The 13,158-nt window shown below is 44.4% G+C and overlaps 1 protein-coding gene across 4 annotated transcripts; it reads right to left on the bottom strand.

Moving 5' to 3' along the window:
- Positions 1-1,684: 1,684 nt before the first annotated feature.
- Positions 1,685-8,639, bottom strand: LOC127107134 (uncharacterized). 4 transcript variants are annotated; one of them, XR_007795636.1, is made up of 3 exons: positions 8,292-8,639; positions 6,427-6,495; positions 1,685-1,816 (listed from the first exon to the last, which is right to left on the bottom strand). XR_007795636.1 is itself a non-coding variant. In XM_051044412.1 (3 exons), exon 3 carries the CDS (start codon positions 3,955-3,957, stop codon positions 2,257-2,259), a length of 1,701 nt encoding a protein of 566 aa, XP_050900369.1. In that variant the 5' UTR covers positions 3,958-4,002; positions 6,427-6,495; positions 8,292-8,638; the 3' UTR covers positions 2,178-2,256. The 4 variants fall into 4 exon arrangements, 2 of the variants coding, with proteins under 2 accessions (XP_050900369.1, XP_050900370.1); XM_051044412.1 differs by lacking the exon at positions 1,685-1,816 and adding an exon at positions 2,178-4,002 and having other exon boundaries at positions 8,292-8,638; XR_007795635.1 differs by having other exon boundaries at positions 6,427-8,639.
- Between the last annotated feature and the right edge of the window lie 4,519 nt (positions 8,640-13,158).

Below are 13,158 nucleotides of genomic sequence, written 5' to 3' on the forward strand. Positions count from 1 at the left end.
ATCAGACCCTGGACATGCTTCCTCAGAAGTTCACAACCATTTGCAGAAATAGTGCACTCAGCACAATCAGATCCGCAGCCCGGATAGACCCCATTCATCAGCAGTCGACTCTTCACCTCAGCCAAGGGCGTCCTCAACTGATCAACATCAGACAGCCCAACTTTATTTTCAGCAGAAATTGCATTCACCCCCCTTTGACCATGCGCGGGCATGGGATTTGCGTTGACGTTGGGAGATGGAGCAAAATTAATAGCCTTGGAATCCACTAGATCCTGAACTGTGTGCTTAAAAGCTTTACAGTTCTCAATGTTATGCCCAGGCGCACCTGAGTGGAATTCACACTTCGCGTTCTCATCATAGCTGGGCGGCCTTTGATCAGGTCTCAAAGGCGCCAGAGTTCTAGTCTGCACTAGGCCCAAATCTTGCAGCTTCTTAAACAAGAAAGCATAGCTCACTGGAGGCCTATCAAACTGACGATCCTGTGCTCTGCCCCGGATCTGATAACCAGCCCTTTGCTGCCTCTGCTGAAAGGGTTGTTGTCTCTGTTGCTGTTGCTGCTGTTGCGGTTGTGCTGGCTGAGACTCAGCAGGAATTGTTACCGCAGCATTGTGCTGGAAGTAACGGTCCCTACTGGGTCCACGTTGAGTGTACACGGCGCTGGTATCGCCCTCTTTCTTCCTCTGCCCACCGTTATTACCAAATGGTTTCTTCGATCCTGACGAAGAAGAAGACGCACCCTGAATCTTGCCCAACTTCAACCAACTCTCAATACGCTCCCCAGCTACCACTATATCGGAGAAGTTGGTGACAGGACAGCCTACCATCCTTTCAGCAAATGGTCCCTGCAGGGTCCCCATAAACAGATCTGACATCTCCCTGTCCACAAGAGGAGGTTGCACCCTAGCAGCCAGTTCCCTCCATCGCTGAGCATACTCCTTAAAGCCCTCATTGTGCTTTTGAGACATACCCTGCAGCTGGGTACGGCTCGGAGCCATATCTGCATTAAACTGGTATTGCTTAAAGAAGGCATCTCCAAGATCTTGCCAGCTTTTGATATCAGAAGACTTCAACTTAGTATACCATTCCAGGGAGCCTCCAGACAGGCTGTCCTGGAAAAAGTACATCCACAGCTTCTGATCTGCCGTATACGCAGAGATCTTGCGGACGAATGCCTGGAGATGAGTTTCCGGGCAGGAACTACCGTTGTACTTGTCGAATGCGGGCGCCTTGAATTTTTGAGGGATCACAATTCCCTCCACCAATCCCATGTTGGACATGTTTACCACCCCAGGCGTGGCATAGCTCTCAAGCACTTTGATTTTCTCAGCCAGCAGCTGGATTTCCTTATTCTGAGGAGGAATGTCGTAAGGCACAAAAGGCTCATTTCGCATAGAGAACTGATCAGCCTCTCTATCTTCCTCCTGATCTTCGTCAAACCCATAAAACGGAGGCACAAAGTTGTCTTTCATGTTCTGACTAGGCCCAGGTTGACCAGCAGCACCAGCATTATTCACCAGACCAACTGTTGTCCTCTTTCCACCCTCACGAGATCCCTGCCCCTGGTTGGAGACTCCATCCAGGTTGACCCCACTGTTCTGAGCAGAAACCCGCTCGAGTTTCTCAACTTTATCTGTGAGAGCCTTCTGACCAATGGCAAAACCTTGCATTATATTGATCAGTTCGTTCATTTTATCTTTCAATTCCAGCATATCAGCACTGGGAAGCTCCATGAGTCTGGGCGTATTTCTCCGGGTATAATATCTGTGAGGGCGTGTTGAGTGCAAGGGTACTACTCTTCGAGCGCGAGCAATGGTTCCTGTTTACAAACAAGCACGTTAGTAATAGTCACCTGCAAAATAAAACACAAGTTATCATGATTAATGCATGGATGCAGTGTCTATCCATATGAAGGACACTTTGTCTCTCGATCCTGGTATCATCGAGACAAATAATAATCCGACATTAACATTCTGATTAGCAGTGTTTGATTTCATCGTGCAGATCGGAGATATGTGATTTAGCATGATACCCCCAACCATGTGTGTGCTCGTGAGAGTGCATACAGCAAAGCAAATAAAGCTTGAAAACCAATTACTGAATGAAAATAACCATCACATAACCAAAAGAGCGCACAATCAGTGCAATAGTCATACATCAGCCAGATAAAGTCAGATACAATCCTCCAGAATAGGAAAGAAATACAGACAAGTGAATTCCGTCAACAAGCCTGACGGTAATCCAACACAAATGAAAGATCTAACTGGATGAGGGTCCCGCAGATGGCCCTATCTCGCCTTCCATCCTTGCGAACTCTGCGGCGAACCTGAGCTCTATGTTCTCCTGCTGTAGTCTTCCAACTTCCTTCTGATGAATCTTCATCTGTCTGAAGTAGTGGTCTCTCTCTGCCATGTAATGATCTCTCTCGGCCCTGATCTTTGCTTTCTCCGCCTCCCACTCTGCAGCGAGGACTCTGGCTCTCTCATCCCTCTGATCCCTGACTAGGATTTGCCTCCTCTTCTCATCTTCTATCACCTTTGATGCTCTGAACAGCTTCTCCTTAGTGATATCATGCTCCTTTGCTGAAGATGCCAAAGCCTGACTAACCTTCCCATAGTAGGCTGTATCCATCTCAAATCGCTTGGTCTCCAAAGCATGCCGCTTATCCTGATCTTCCATCTTTGCTTTGAGCTCCTGATTAGCTCTCTGAACCCGAGCGACACTCATCTCCAATTCCGTCTTCTCTGCAAGTAGCTGATCTCGTTCCCGCTTCACCTCTAAGAACTCATCCATGCTGACAGAAGAACTTGGACCCTCAATCCTAGGACACACTGAGTCACCTCCAGGGAACGGTAGAAATGTAGACTCAATCCTCTTCCGCAACCAATCCTCAAATAGTGGAAAATACCGGCAGTTGACTTTGCCATAAGGAACCTTACCCCTCCTCTGGATATCTCGCCATTCGTCCAATACCTGCCTCAACTTGGTCTGGTTACCATCAATCGGGAAATAGAAGGACTCCTGAATCTCTCGCCCGAGAGGAGGACCCTCTATAGCAAACCCCATCTGTCTCCGGAGAAGCATCGGGTTGTAATTAATGCAACCCTGAACTCCCACCAAAGGCACATTAGGTAAACTCCCACAACTACATATGAAGTCCTGACCAGCTAAACCATTATGAGTCCAAGCAATGTCATCAGCCCGCAGACCCATCAATCGGAAGGACCACTTGACACTAGGGTCAATCTGAACAAAAGCACCTCGGGAAGGCAAATACCCCATGAACCATCTAAAGAGCAACTGAGAGCAGCATCTAACCAGACCACCCCGCCTCTTCTCATTCCTGTTATGCACTGAGTAGTAGACATCTCCAATCAGGGTAGGAATAGGGTTTCTCTGCATAAACAATCTGATAGCATTATGGTCCACAAAATTCTTCTGGTTAGGAAACAACACAATCCCATAAATGCTCACAGCAATCAGAGCACAGACCGTCTTCCAGTTACCCACAGCAGCATGTTCCTTGGCATTGGCCTCCAAGAAACTCAAATGAAACCCGGGTAGCTTTCCTTTTTCCTTTAAACCTTCCTTGACCATTTCCGGACTCAAATAAAGAGCACGTGAAATTCCAAGGACATCTGGCTCTGCTCTGGTGACATGGAACGGAATCTGATCACGGATCTGAATACTCAGGATGCCAGCATAGTCCTCCATCAGGGGTCCCAACAGATAATCTGGAAATACAAAGCATCTCAGCCCCGGGTCATAAAACTGGAGAAGGGTATGGATGGCGCTTCTGTCACTGTCAGTGAGCCTGAAAACCATCTTCAGGATACCGCCATATGCCTCTCTAAACGTCCCCACATGGTCAGGAGTAATCAATGCTATCATATCCTTGAGCACACCAATCTCTGGATCAAAGAAACTGTAAGCAATGTTGTTCTTCAAACCGGTCCTCATATTTGAACAGAAATCTCTCAACCAGAATCTCGATCAAAAGTGTCCCTGCATATGGGTAAACATGGGTTAGATGCAATTAATGCAAAATGTAATGATGCTGATGAATGAATGCAATGCGTTGCCATCCTCCAAGCCATCTGATCATCTGCACCGAATCTGGCTTCTGAACTGATCACAACCATCTGAGGACTGCACAATCCCAATTCTGACCCACGGGTTCCGAAATAAACGGAAGACAGATACATCATCATCACCATCATCATCAAACCATATCCGAGTAGACACATCACCCTTATCTGAATCGGCCCGGGGAACCCGAAATAAACGGATCCCCACTGATAAAATATCTCGGCCCGGGGAATCCGAAACAAACGGATCCCCACTGATAAGTCACGGACAGCACTCCGGCGTCACAGCAATAAATGACCATAAATCCGACTTATAATTATGTCTCTGAATCACAGATCAAAAGTCACCATCTGAAGGCTATCTGAACAAACATCTGACAGAACCACCCTCCCCTCACAGGTAAGTTCTAATCAAGTCATCCTAAGGCGGATAATGGTCTCGACAATCGGGCGGAGATACTCAATGGGTTTGCCCTTGCGGGTGTGCCATTGTAGCTCCCTTAAGATCGTCTAAACCAAAGATCCGGGAAATGATCGGTCACCAGAGTCAACAACTCAAATGGAGTGACTCAAACAAAGCGGAATATCCACAGAGATGAGCACTATCAAGTGAGCCTCGTCCGGCTTGTGGCACATCACGCCGCCAGGCACATGTTGACTTAACATGAAAGAGGCAACGTGAGACCACACTAGTCCTAGGTGTATACTCGGGCCTGGGTTTTAGCCCCACTCAGAACACCCACCCCACACAACAGAACCACCTGCAGAGGACAGCAACAACATGATAGTATGATGCATGCAAACATTTAATGCAAATATATACACACTGGTTAGAATAATAAATGCAATAAATAACACAAACAAGCAACCTAAACTAATCCTAGAACGCTAGGAAGGACTCGCTTAGGGACGATGGACCAGCATAGGTCTACATCGCAGTCCCCAGCAGAGTCGCCAGCTGTCGCATCCTGCGAAAAATCAACCGGCGAGGCTCGAAAGAAAACACACACAGAGCCGCCACTAAACGTTATTTATCCCAAGATAGGGAAAGGAAACGCTCAGAGAAACCTGGAAAGACATGGTCTCGCGACCAGAGAGAAAAGGTTCGGGAGTCGGTTACGCGAGGGGAAGGTATTAGCACCCCTCACGTCCTAGGTACTCCTAGGGATCCACGTTCTAAGAAAAGAAAAGGTTGCTAAACATCACACACACACACGGGGAACGCAGGTGGGGTTAAGAGGAACGGGCTCGATAAGGTATCGCACCTTATGCCTACATATCTTGTCTGGAACAAGAATCAGAGCCACTGTAGTTCGGCTTACGCACGCCAAACAACACAAAACAACACAAACAAACAAGGGTGGCAAACATGGAGCCCGACTACCACTTGATGGAATTACGTCGGCATCCGAACCAAAACACACTCAGAAGGGCAAACATGGAGCCCGACAGCCAATCACTGGGCTTACGTCGGCATCCGAACCCAAACACACAGTCAGATAACAAGTAAACACACGCAAAAAAGAAAAAGGTTGCCCGGAGTGGTCTCGCACGACCACCTGCCTACATACCTCGTCTGGCACGAGGATCAGGGCGATGTAGTTCCCCTAAACAGGGACTGAATTGCTAACCAGAAACCGAGGGGAAAGACACACAACTAGGGAGCTGAGACTCGAGCCTAATGTTGTCATGCATCGTTAACCCTAAGTTTGGTTTTCTATCTACTTGCATCAGTGCGATCTAATCCTAACCAGGAAAGAAGAAAGCATACAAGCATACAATATACAAGCATATATCAGATGAGAACAGGCATCTCAAACAACACAAGCATGTCAATCAAATATCCACATAACACCCACTATAGCCAAACAAGGGGCTCAATCAATCGGGTTTGACTGCCTAAGCAAGTCGTCTGTACAGGCTGGTTTTGCTCTTAACCTTGCCATTACGAGGCTAAGGTGAAGCAGATGAAGAGGTGAAGTGAGGATCAGACCTCACAGCTCATATCCCTAACCAGGGAGAGCTGACAAATGAGCATGGGTCCAGAATAGGGGAACCCTTCTATACTCGATGACTCTGACTCAATGTGCACTGCACAGGATCTTGGGCTTTTGATCTCAATGCTACAACCATGTAATGGGAGCAAGGAGAAGACTCACTGAATAGTGGGGGACAGGTTGCTTGTCCCTACCTTCCACCAATTGCCTTACTTGAAGGACTTTTCCTGCTTGGCTTAAAAAATAAACATACACAATCATTGCCTCTTAAGGAGGACTTCAGACAATTTGCCCGGCCCGGTAACAGCCGGGTCTCCAGACTACATGAAGTAAGAAGGTTATACCTCTATGCAAGTTGCTTAAGCAAAGCAAAGCAAAGCAATAGTTCACAAGGAACTGAGCAACTAAAGTACCTGGAAACAATCAACCTCAGTCAGTACTCAATCAGACAAACTGTAAAGCAAACAGTTAAACAGCTTAAACAATACAACACAAAACAAGCCCAAGGCTTAAGCCCAAGCTCCAACACCTACAAAACAAGGTTATGTTAGTGTACAAACATCCACAACATCAATCAAAATTGGATTTGGATCATTCTCCATGTACATTGCTTTTTTGATCCTGAAAAATCAAGCAAATATTAGCAACTAGACCACTAGGCCAAGCCTAGGGTCCAAAAGCAAGAAAAAAGTTAAAACAGCAAGGTATTCATTAACCAACATCAAATTAACATCAAACACAAGCAAACATCATTGGTCTCATGTTTATATCATCCACCAAGCTCATGTTATGCACAAAACAATCCATATTGGTTCAAATGAAGCACCAAACATACAAACAGAATTATTGCATTCAAATCCATACCAAAACACATCCAAAAATTCTCAAATTAAATACACCTAAACAGGGGTCTATCAAGGTCTACCATGTCAAATTTGAGCTCAATTGGGCAAATGGAACCATGTCAATGAAAATCAACAAAAACAGACACCATTTCATGCTTCAATTCATACCATCAATGCATACATCCACTTCAAAAATTCATATCTCATTGAAAACAAAAAAGAAATGGATGAGACCAAAACAAGGAGGTCCTAATATGTGTCTAGTTCATGCATATCAAATTTCATGGCCATACAATACAATGTGAGCATTTCCCAATCATTCTACCAACCTATGTCACATGAGCTTGCACAAATGATCTCCAGAAATGAAAAATCATGATCAAATAGAAAATGCAGTGAAAAATTCTACAAAAATTCATACAACATCACGACATGCCAACCAATCATCATGCAAAATTTCATTCAATTCTAACATGTATAGGTCACTCAAAAAAATCCTGCAAGTTGACATAATGAGGTGTGACACAAATTGTCACACCTAAGTTCCAGAATTTGCTGCTCTCTAACCGGGTATCCAAAATTCATGAAATTTACATATAAATAATCCTCAATGAGTCAAGAACCACCACAAAAATTTTCAAGAATTTATTTTACATTTTGTGCATTTCATGAATCAAATGGTGAAATGTATCAAATATGAGTACATGTGAGACAAGCCTAAGTCAAACAACATTTTTACCAAGCACAACTTTGACCAATAGGTCAAAAAAATTCTACACAAGTCAACAAAGTCAAGGAAAAAATCCTCACATTTTTCTGATTTTTTATGAATTTTTGGTGAATTTTTTAAGATGTTAGTAATTTTTAAATAATTATTTAGCATGAAAACGAATTACATTAAATTATAGTGGCATTATTGTAATAATCCAAGGCCATTCCAATTCATTAATGTGTTGTCACACCGCTATTGGTCGTCCAGGGAGGGAAACAACAATTTGAATTGCCAAGCCAAAAAACAGAATCAAACGCGGAAAAAATCCAGAACAGCTTCATCTTCCTCGCGCGCACACAAGCTTGGAACGGTAAATGCGGTTTCGCTCATTTCATCACCAAAATTAACAAACTAATAACCGTTGGAAAGGTCTCGATGCATAGATCACGAATATATAATCTAATCAACCTAAACCTAACCGTGTAAACCGGATCGATCGTTTAAAGTTTCGCATTCATACTTTCATTTCAAGATTTCTCACACTACAGGCAAGCATTTGCAAAACTAAAGCTATCATGACGATCTACATGCTACGCACTTTAAAACGCATATCATAATCAAGCAAATGGTTAAAGTCGAATTTCACTCAAACCTGGAAATTGCAGTGTAATGCGCGCGGCTTTGAGCTCTAATTCTTGAAAACAGTCGCACTAGAAGGATATAGAAGATGAATGAAAGCCTTGCCTTAGCTTGATTCTGCTCCAGTCATGCGAATTTTCGATTTGCCATTGATGGTGAGTTCTTCAACAGTCGCGTTTGGCCAAGCTTTTCCTTCCAATTTGCAAAAACAGTTGATGTAGATGATTGGAGAAGATGAATGCAAAAGAAATCTTCAAGTTTGGTTGAGAATTGGTCAAGAATTTTGGAAATGAAAGTTTGTGTTCTTGGATGAAAATGGAGAGAATGTGAGAGATCTAGATCTGTTCTTGGTAATTGTGATATTCAGTTATGATTAGGAGATGATTTGGATTATATATGGATGCTTAATTGTAGCTCTAATCACATAATTAGCAAAATGACATGGTTAATGGAAATTGATATTTTGTAAGTGAGGGCAAAATGGTAACTTCCTCATGACAGCACATGCCAGCTCAAAATTGGTTCCAACATGTCCAAAACACCATATGTGAAGTGTAGAAACAATTCTCATTGCAATTGGTTGCTTAAATCTCATTTTCACTATGTGTATGTAAAGTATCCATTTTTAACCATTTCATTTTTCATGCCAAAACTCAAACCATGTGCATTAACCATGAAATGAATATTCAAACACACTTAAAATGCCATTCCTGAGGTGTTGGAAAAAGTCCCATTCAAAAATTCACATTATTTTGACATTTGGACAATTTTGCCCCTGGTCCAATTCAGCTGTCCAGTTGAAAAGTGACTTTTTGCCTCGGCCATTTTTGAACAAATCCAATGATGCACCCTCAAAGTACATGTCAAATGGAGTTTGTGCATATAAAGAACTTGCAATTTGGACAAACCATGTGGAAGTTATGGCCTCCTGATTACGGTCTTTTCTGAAATTCAATGAGCCATATTTTGCAAACCGTACATTGGATTTTCAAGTTCTTGGACTTTTTGGAAAGGTGAGAACAAGATCTACATCTGTCATGTTGAACAATTTTTCATTTGAAGCTTCCTTGGACTTCTGTTTTTGAGGTCAAAAACTTTCCATTTTTGGAAACTTCAGCTACCAGTCACTTGCTATTTTTGGCAGTTTTTGTCCTGACTTGATTTTCTTCATTCTTAAGCTTTGAGATGTCATACAACACTTGTTCCAACATGAATGAAGTGTATCTAACTCATTTCCACCTCCACATCCATCAGATCATGTACAGTTGACCACAGTTGACTTTTCATCTGATAGATGAATTTGGCAATGCATTGATCAATCTGAGCCCCAATCTTCAACTGAAATGGCTCAAGGGTGAAACCCTAGCCTCAATAAGCACAATATAATCACAAAATGAACCTCATCTCCATCTCAAACCCCATCTCCTGATCCAGCCCTGCTTGGCCCAATACAACTGATTAGGGTTGACCAGTGGTCAAAACCCTAATCTCAAGGAATGAGCTTCAAGCTTCTGATGACACCCAATCATGATGATGATGATGTATCAATTCAAACAAGATGAAGACCAATATCCCTTGAGAATCATGAAACCCTAATCCACAGCCCAATCCTCAGATGGCCCATGATCAGTCAATAACCCTAGGCTTGCACCTTGACTTCCTCACCTCCTGATCAAGACTTGGGAAGATAGCTTGCACAATGTAACCACATGATATGCAATATGCAATGCCTAATGACCTAAAAATGTAATGCAATATGTTAATGCTAGTCCCAAGAGAGGAGGGCAAATTTTGAGGTGTTACAGTAGTCACTTTTCTTTATTATTCTCATAAACTCCTCCACATCTTTTTCAAACGACCCCTCAGGCGCATCCTTCTGAGCCGGTTCCTCATCAACCACAACCTGTTTGCCCTTCGACTTAGCAGAAACCTCAGCATTTGCATCCCTCAACGGTTGGGGAGCAACAGTCGTCCGCTGCGAGTAAAGCCTCCTGGACCACCAACGTTGTCCACAACGGGACTCACAACCACAGGAGTTCTACTAACTGGCACACCGATTGTCACAGGCGCTTGATTGGTCGGCCTGACCCGATTCTTAACCCTTCTGTTGCTACGGTAGGCATTGTCATACTTCCAGGGCACAACCCTACTGTCCACAGCCCGTCTGAATGGCGCAACGATTGTTGTTGGACTACTGGCAGTAACTGGACTACCACTGGTTGTAGGCGCACTAACAACTCTTTGCCCACGTCCTTCAGACGGTTTGAAAAAGATAGTGACAGTGGACACTGCCCCACGATCCCTATTTTCAGCCCGAACAAACTGTAAACTGCCTTCATTTATCAAATTCTGAACACCAGCCCACAACTGATCACACCCATTATCTGATTCAGCGCAATCAACACAACCTTCATCACAGCCCGGGTAGACACCCTCATTCAACAAACGGCCCTTGACAACAAGCAGAGAAGTCTGAACATCTTCAACTCTAACAATCAGATCTTCAGCTTCTGCCTCTTCGATATAGTTCACCCGATGGGCACCATGCGCAGGCATAGGGTTGTTCACAACATTCGGCACAGGCGCGAAATTGATGGTTTTGGCATCAATCAGATCCTGGACTTTATGATGAAAAGCCCTGCAGTTCTCTATATGGTGTCCCGACGCACCAGAATGAAAGTCGCAACGCACATTGGCATCATACCCAGGTGGTATTTTTGTCAATGGCGCCATAGTCCTCAATTCCACAAATCCTAGTTTGAGCAACTCAGGCAGTAGCTCAACATAGGTCATAGGCAGCGGGTCGAAACGTCTATCAGGCATTCTTTGCCTCGGCTGATACGGACGTTGCTGTTGTTGTTGTTGTTGTTGTGGTATCTGTTGTTGAACCCTTGGTTGTTGCGGTTGTTGACGTTGTTTAGGTGCAGGAATTGTCACTACAGCCACCTGACGGTACTGATTTCTGTTCTGATTTCTGCGATGTTGAACAGCATTAGTCTCACCCTCTCTCCGGCGAGGTGCCCCAGAAAAAGGCTTTTTGGACGATGAGGAACCAGCATCTTGGATCTTACCAGCCTTGATCAAACTTTCTGTCCTCTCTCCACATATGACCACATCGGAAAAACTACCGAATGGGCAGCTTCCCATCCGGTCCATAAACACACCTTAAAGAGTACCGATGAACATGTCAGTTAACTCCCTTTCCAGCATAGGGGGTTGAACTCTCGCAGCCAACTCACGCCACCTCTGGGCGTACTCCTTGAAGCTTTCACCAGATTTCTGACATAGACTCTGCAGCTGAGTCCGGCTAGGCGCCATGTCCATGTTATGTTTGTATTGCCTCAAGAAGGCCTCACCCAGATCCCTCCAGCATCGGATAGAATCTCTCTTCAATTCCATGTACCAGTCCAAAGAAGCCCCAGATAGACTATCTTGGAAAAAATACATCCACATCTTTTCATCATCGGTATAAGCAGAGATTTTCCGATAATAGGCCTGCACGTGGGTGCGAGGGCAAGAGGTACCGTTGTACTTGTCAAAAGACGGTGCTTTGAACTTGTAAGGGATCCTCAACCCTTCAACCAACCCCATATTAGTCACATCGAAGCCAAGGGAGTTTTGACATTCCATCGCACGAATCTTCTCAGCCAGGGCATCAACCTTACGATCCCTATCCTCAACTCTGACCACCTCATCCTCTTCACTCAGCAGCGTGAACATGTCCTCTTGTCTGTCGACAATAGGAGCAGGATGACGAACCGGAGCCCGGGTAGCTCTGACATTGACAGTCTCTGCAGCAAGAGGCTGTCCGTTGATCCTTATCCCCCTTAGTTCATCCCCGACGGCATAGTCGTTAGCGGGAGCAGCAACATTGACGTTCTCATGAGCAGGTGCAACAACAGGCGAGGCACGGTTGGACGTCTGAATCACGGTCTCTTGTCTCTGAACCAGGGCTCGAAGCTCCTCCTGACCTTGCGCAACCCCTTGCATCATCGTCATAAACTGGGCCATGTTTGCCCTCATCTCAGCCAACTCAGTCTGAACCTGATCCATACTTCTCTGTTGATTGAGTCTGGTTGAATACCGGTGTGGTCTCTGATCAGCTATCCTGCCTGACACAGGAACCAGAGTGAGAAGTCGCAAACAAGAACACCTGTTATGCAAAATGATATGAGTATGATGCTAATTCATATGATGCACATGATATGTTCATTCCTCAGGCATTCAAAGAGCTTGATTCATCTTCAAAAGATGGCAACCTGCAACAAGAATCAACACAGCAGCACAGGAACAACATACACAAGAGCAATGAGTACAGAGTGAAACCAACAACCTCATCTATAAATGAGCAACAAGGTCATACAACAATGTCAACAAAGATCCGGATACATCAAAGTACAACAACGAATCCCACCCAACAGGCCTGGGGGTGATTCTCAACATATACATCATGAATACAAGCTAAGACAAACGACTTCCAGGAATGAGCGTCTTCAAGTAGTGACACTGGTCTATCAATAGTTCACACTCTGAACATTCTGGCAAGGGAGTGATCTTCTCCTTCAACTGTCTTCTAAGCTCTACAACTTCTGCTCCAAGTTGGTTCTCTGATGCAAGTCTCAAGTCGACTTCTTTCTTCAACTGGATATCTTTGTCTCTGAGTTGCTTCTCCAAGTCTCTGATCTTCTTCAGATAACTGGCCTCAGCTCTCTGCAATCTCAAACACTCTCTGTGCTCTGTATTCAGCAAGTTCTCCATCTCTGCATAAGATCTCTTCTTGCTCCTTACTCCACCAACATCTACACTCTGGACATCTCTGAGTTGATGAGTCAGGTTCAACCTATCAACTTTGGCTTGGTACAACTCCATCTGGGCATCTT

This window comes from Lathyrus oleraceus, chromosome 7 (genome assembly GCF_024323335.1).
Source record: "Lathyrus oleraceus cultivar Zhongwan6 chromosome 7, CAAS_Psat_ZW6_1.0, whole genome shotgun sequence".
Taxonomy (NCBI): Eukaryota; Viridiplantae; Streptophyta; class Magnoliopsida; order Fabales; family Fabaceae; genus Lathyrus; species Lathyrus oleraceus.

Bases quoted from the DNA above. Each gene is read 5' to 3' on its own strand.
- LOC127107134 (XM_051044412.1), bottom strand. From the start codon at position 3,957: ATGAGGACCGGTTTGAAGAACAACATTGCTTACAGTTTCTTTGATCCA.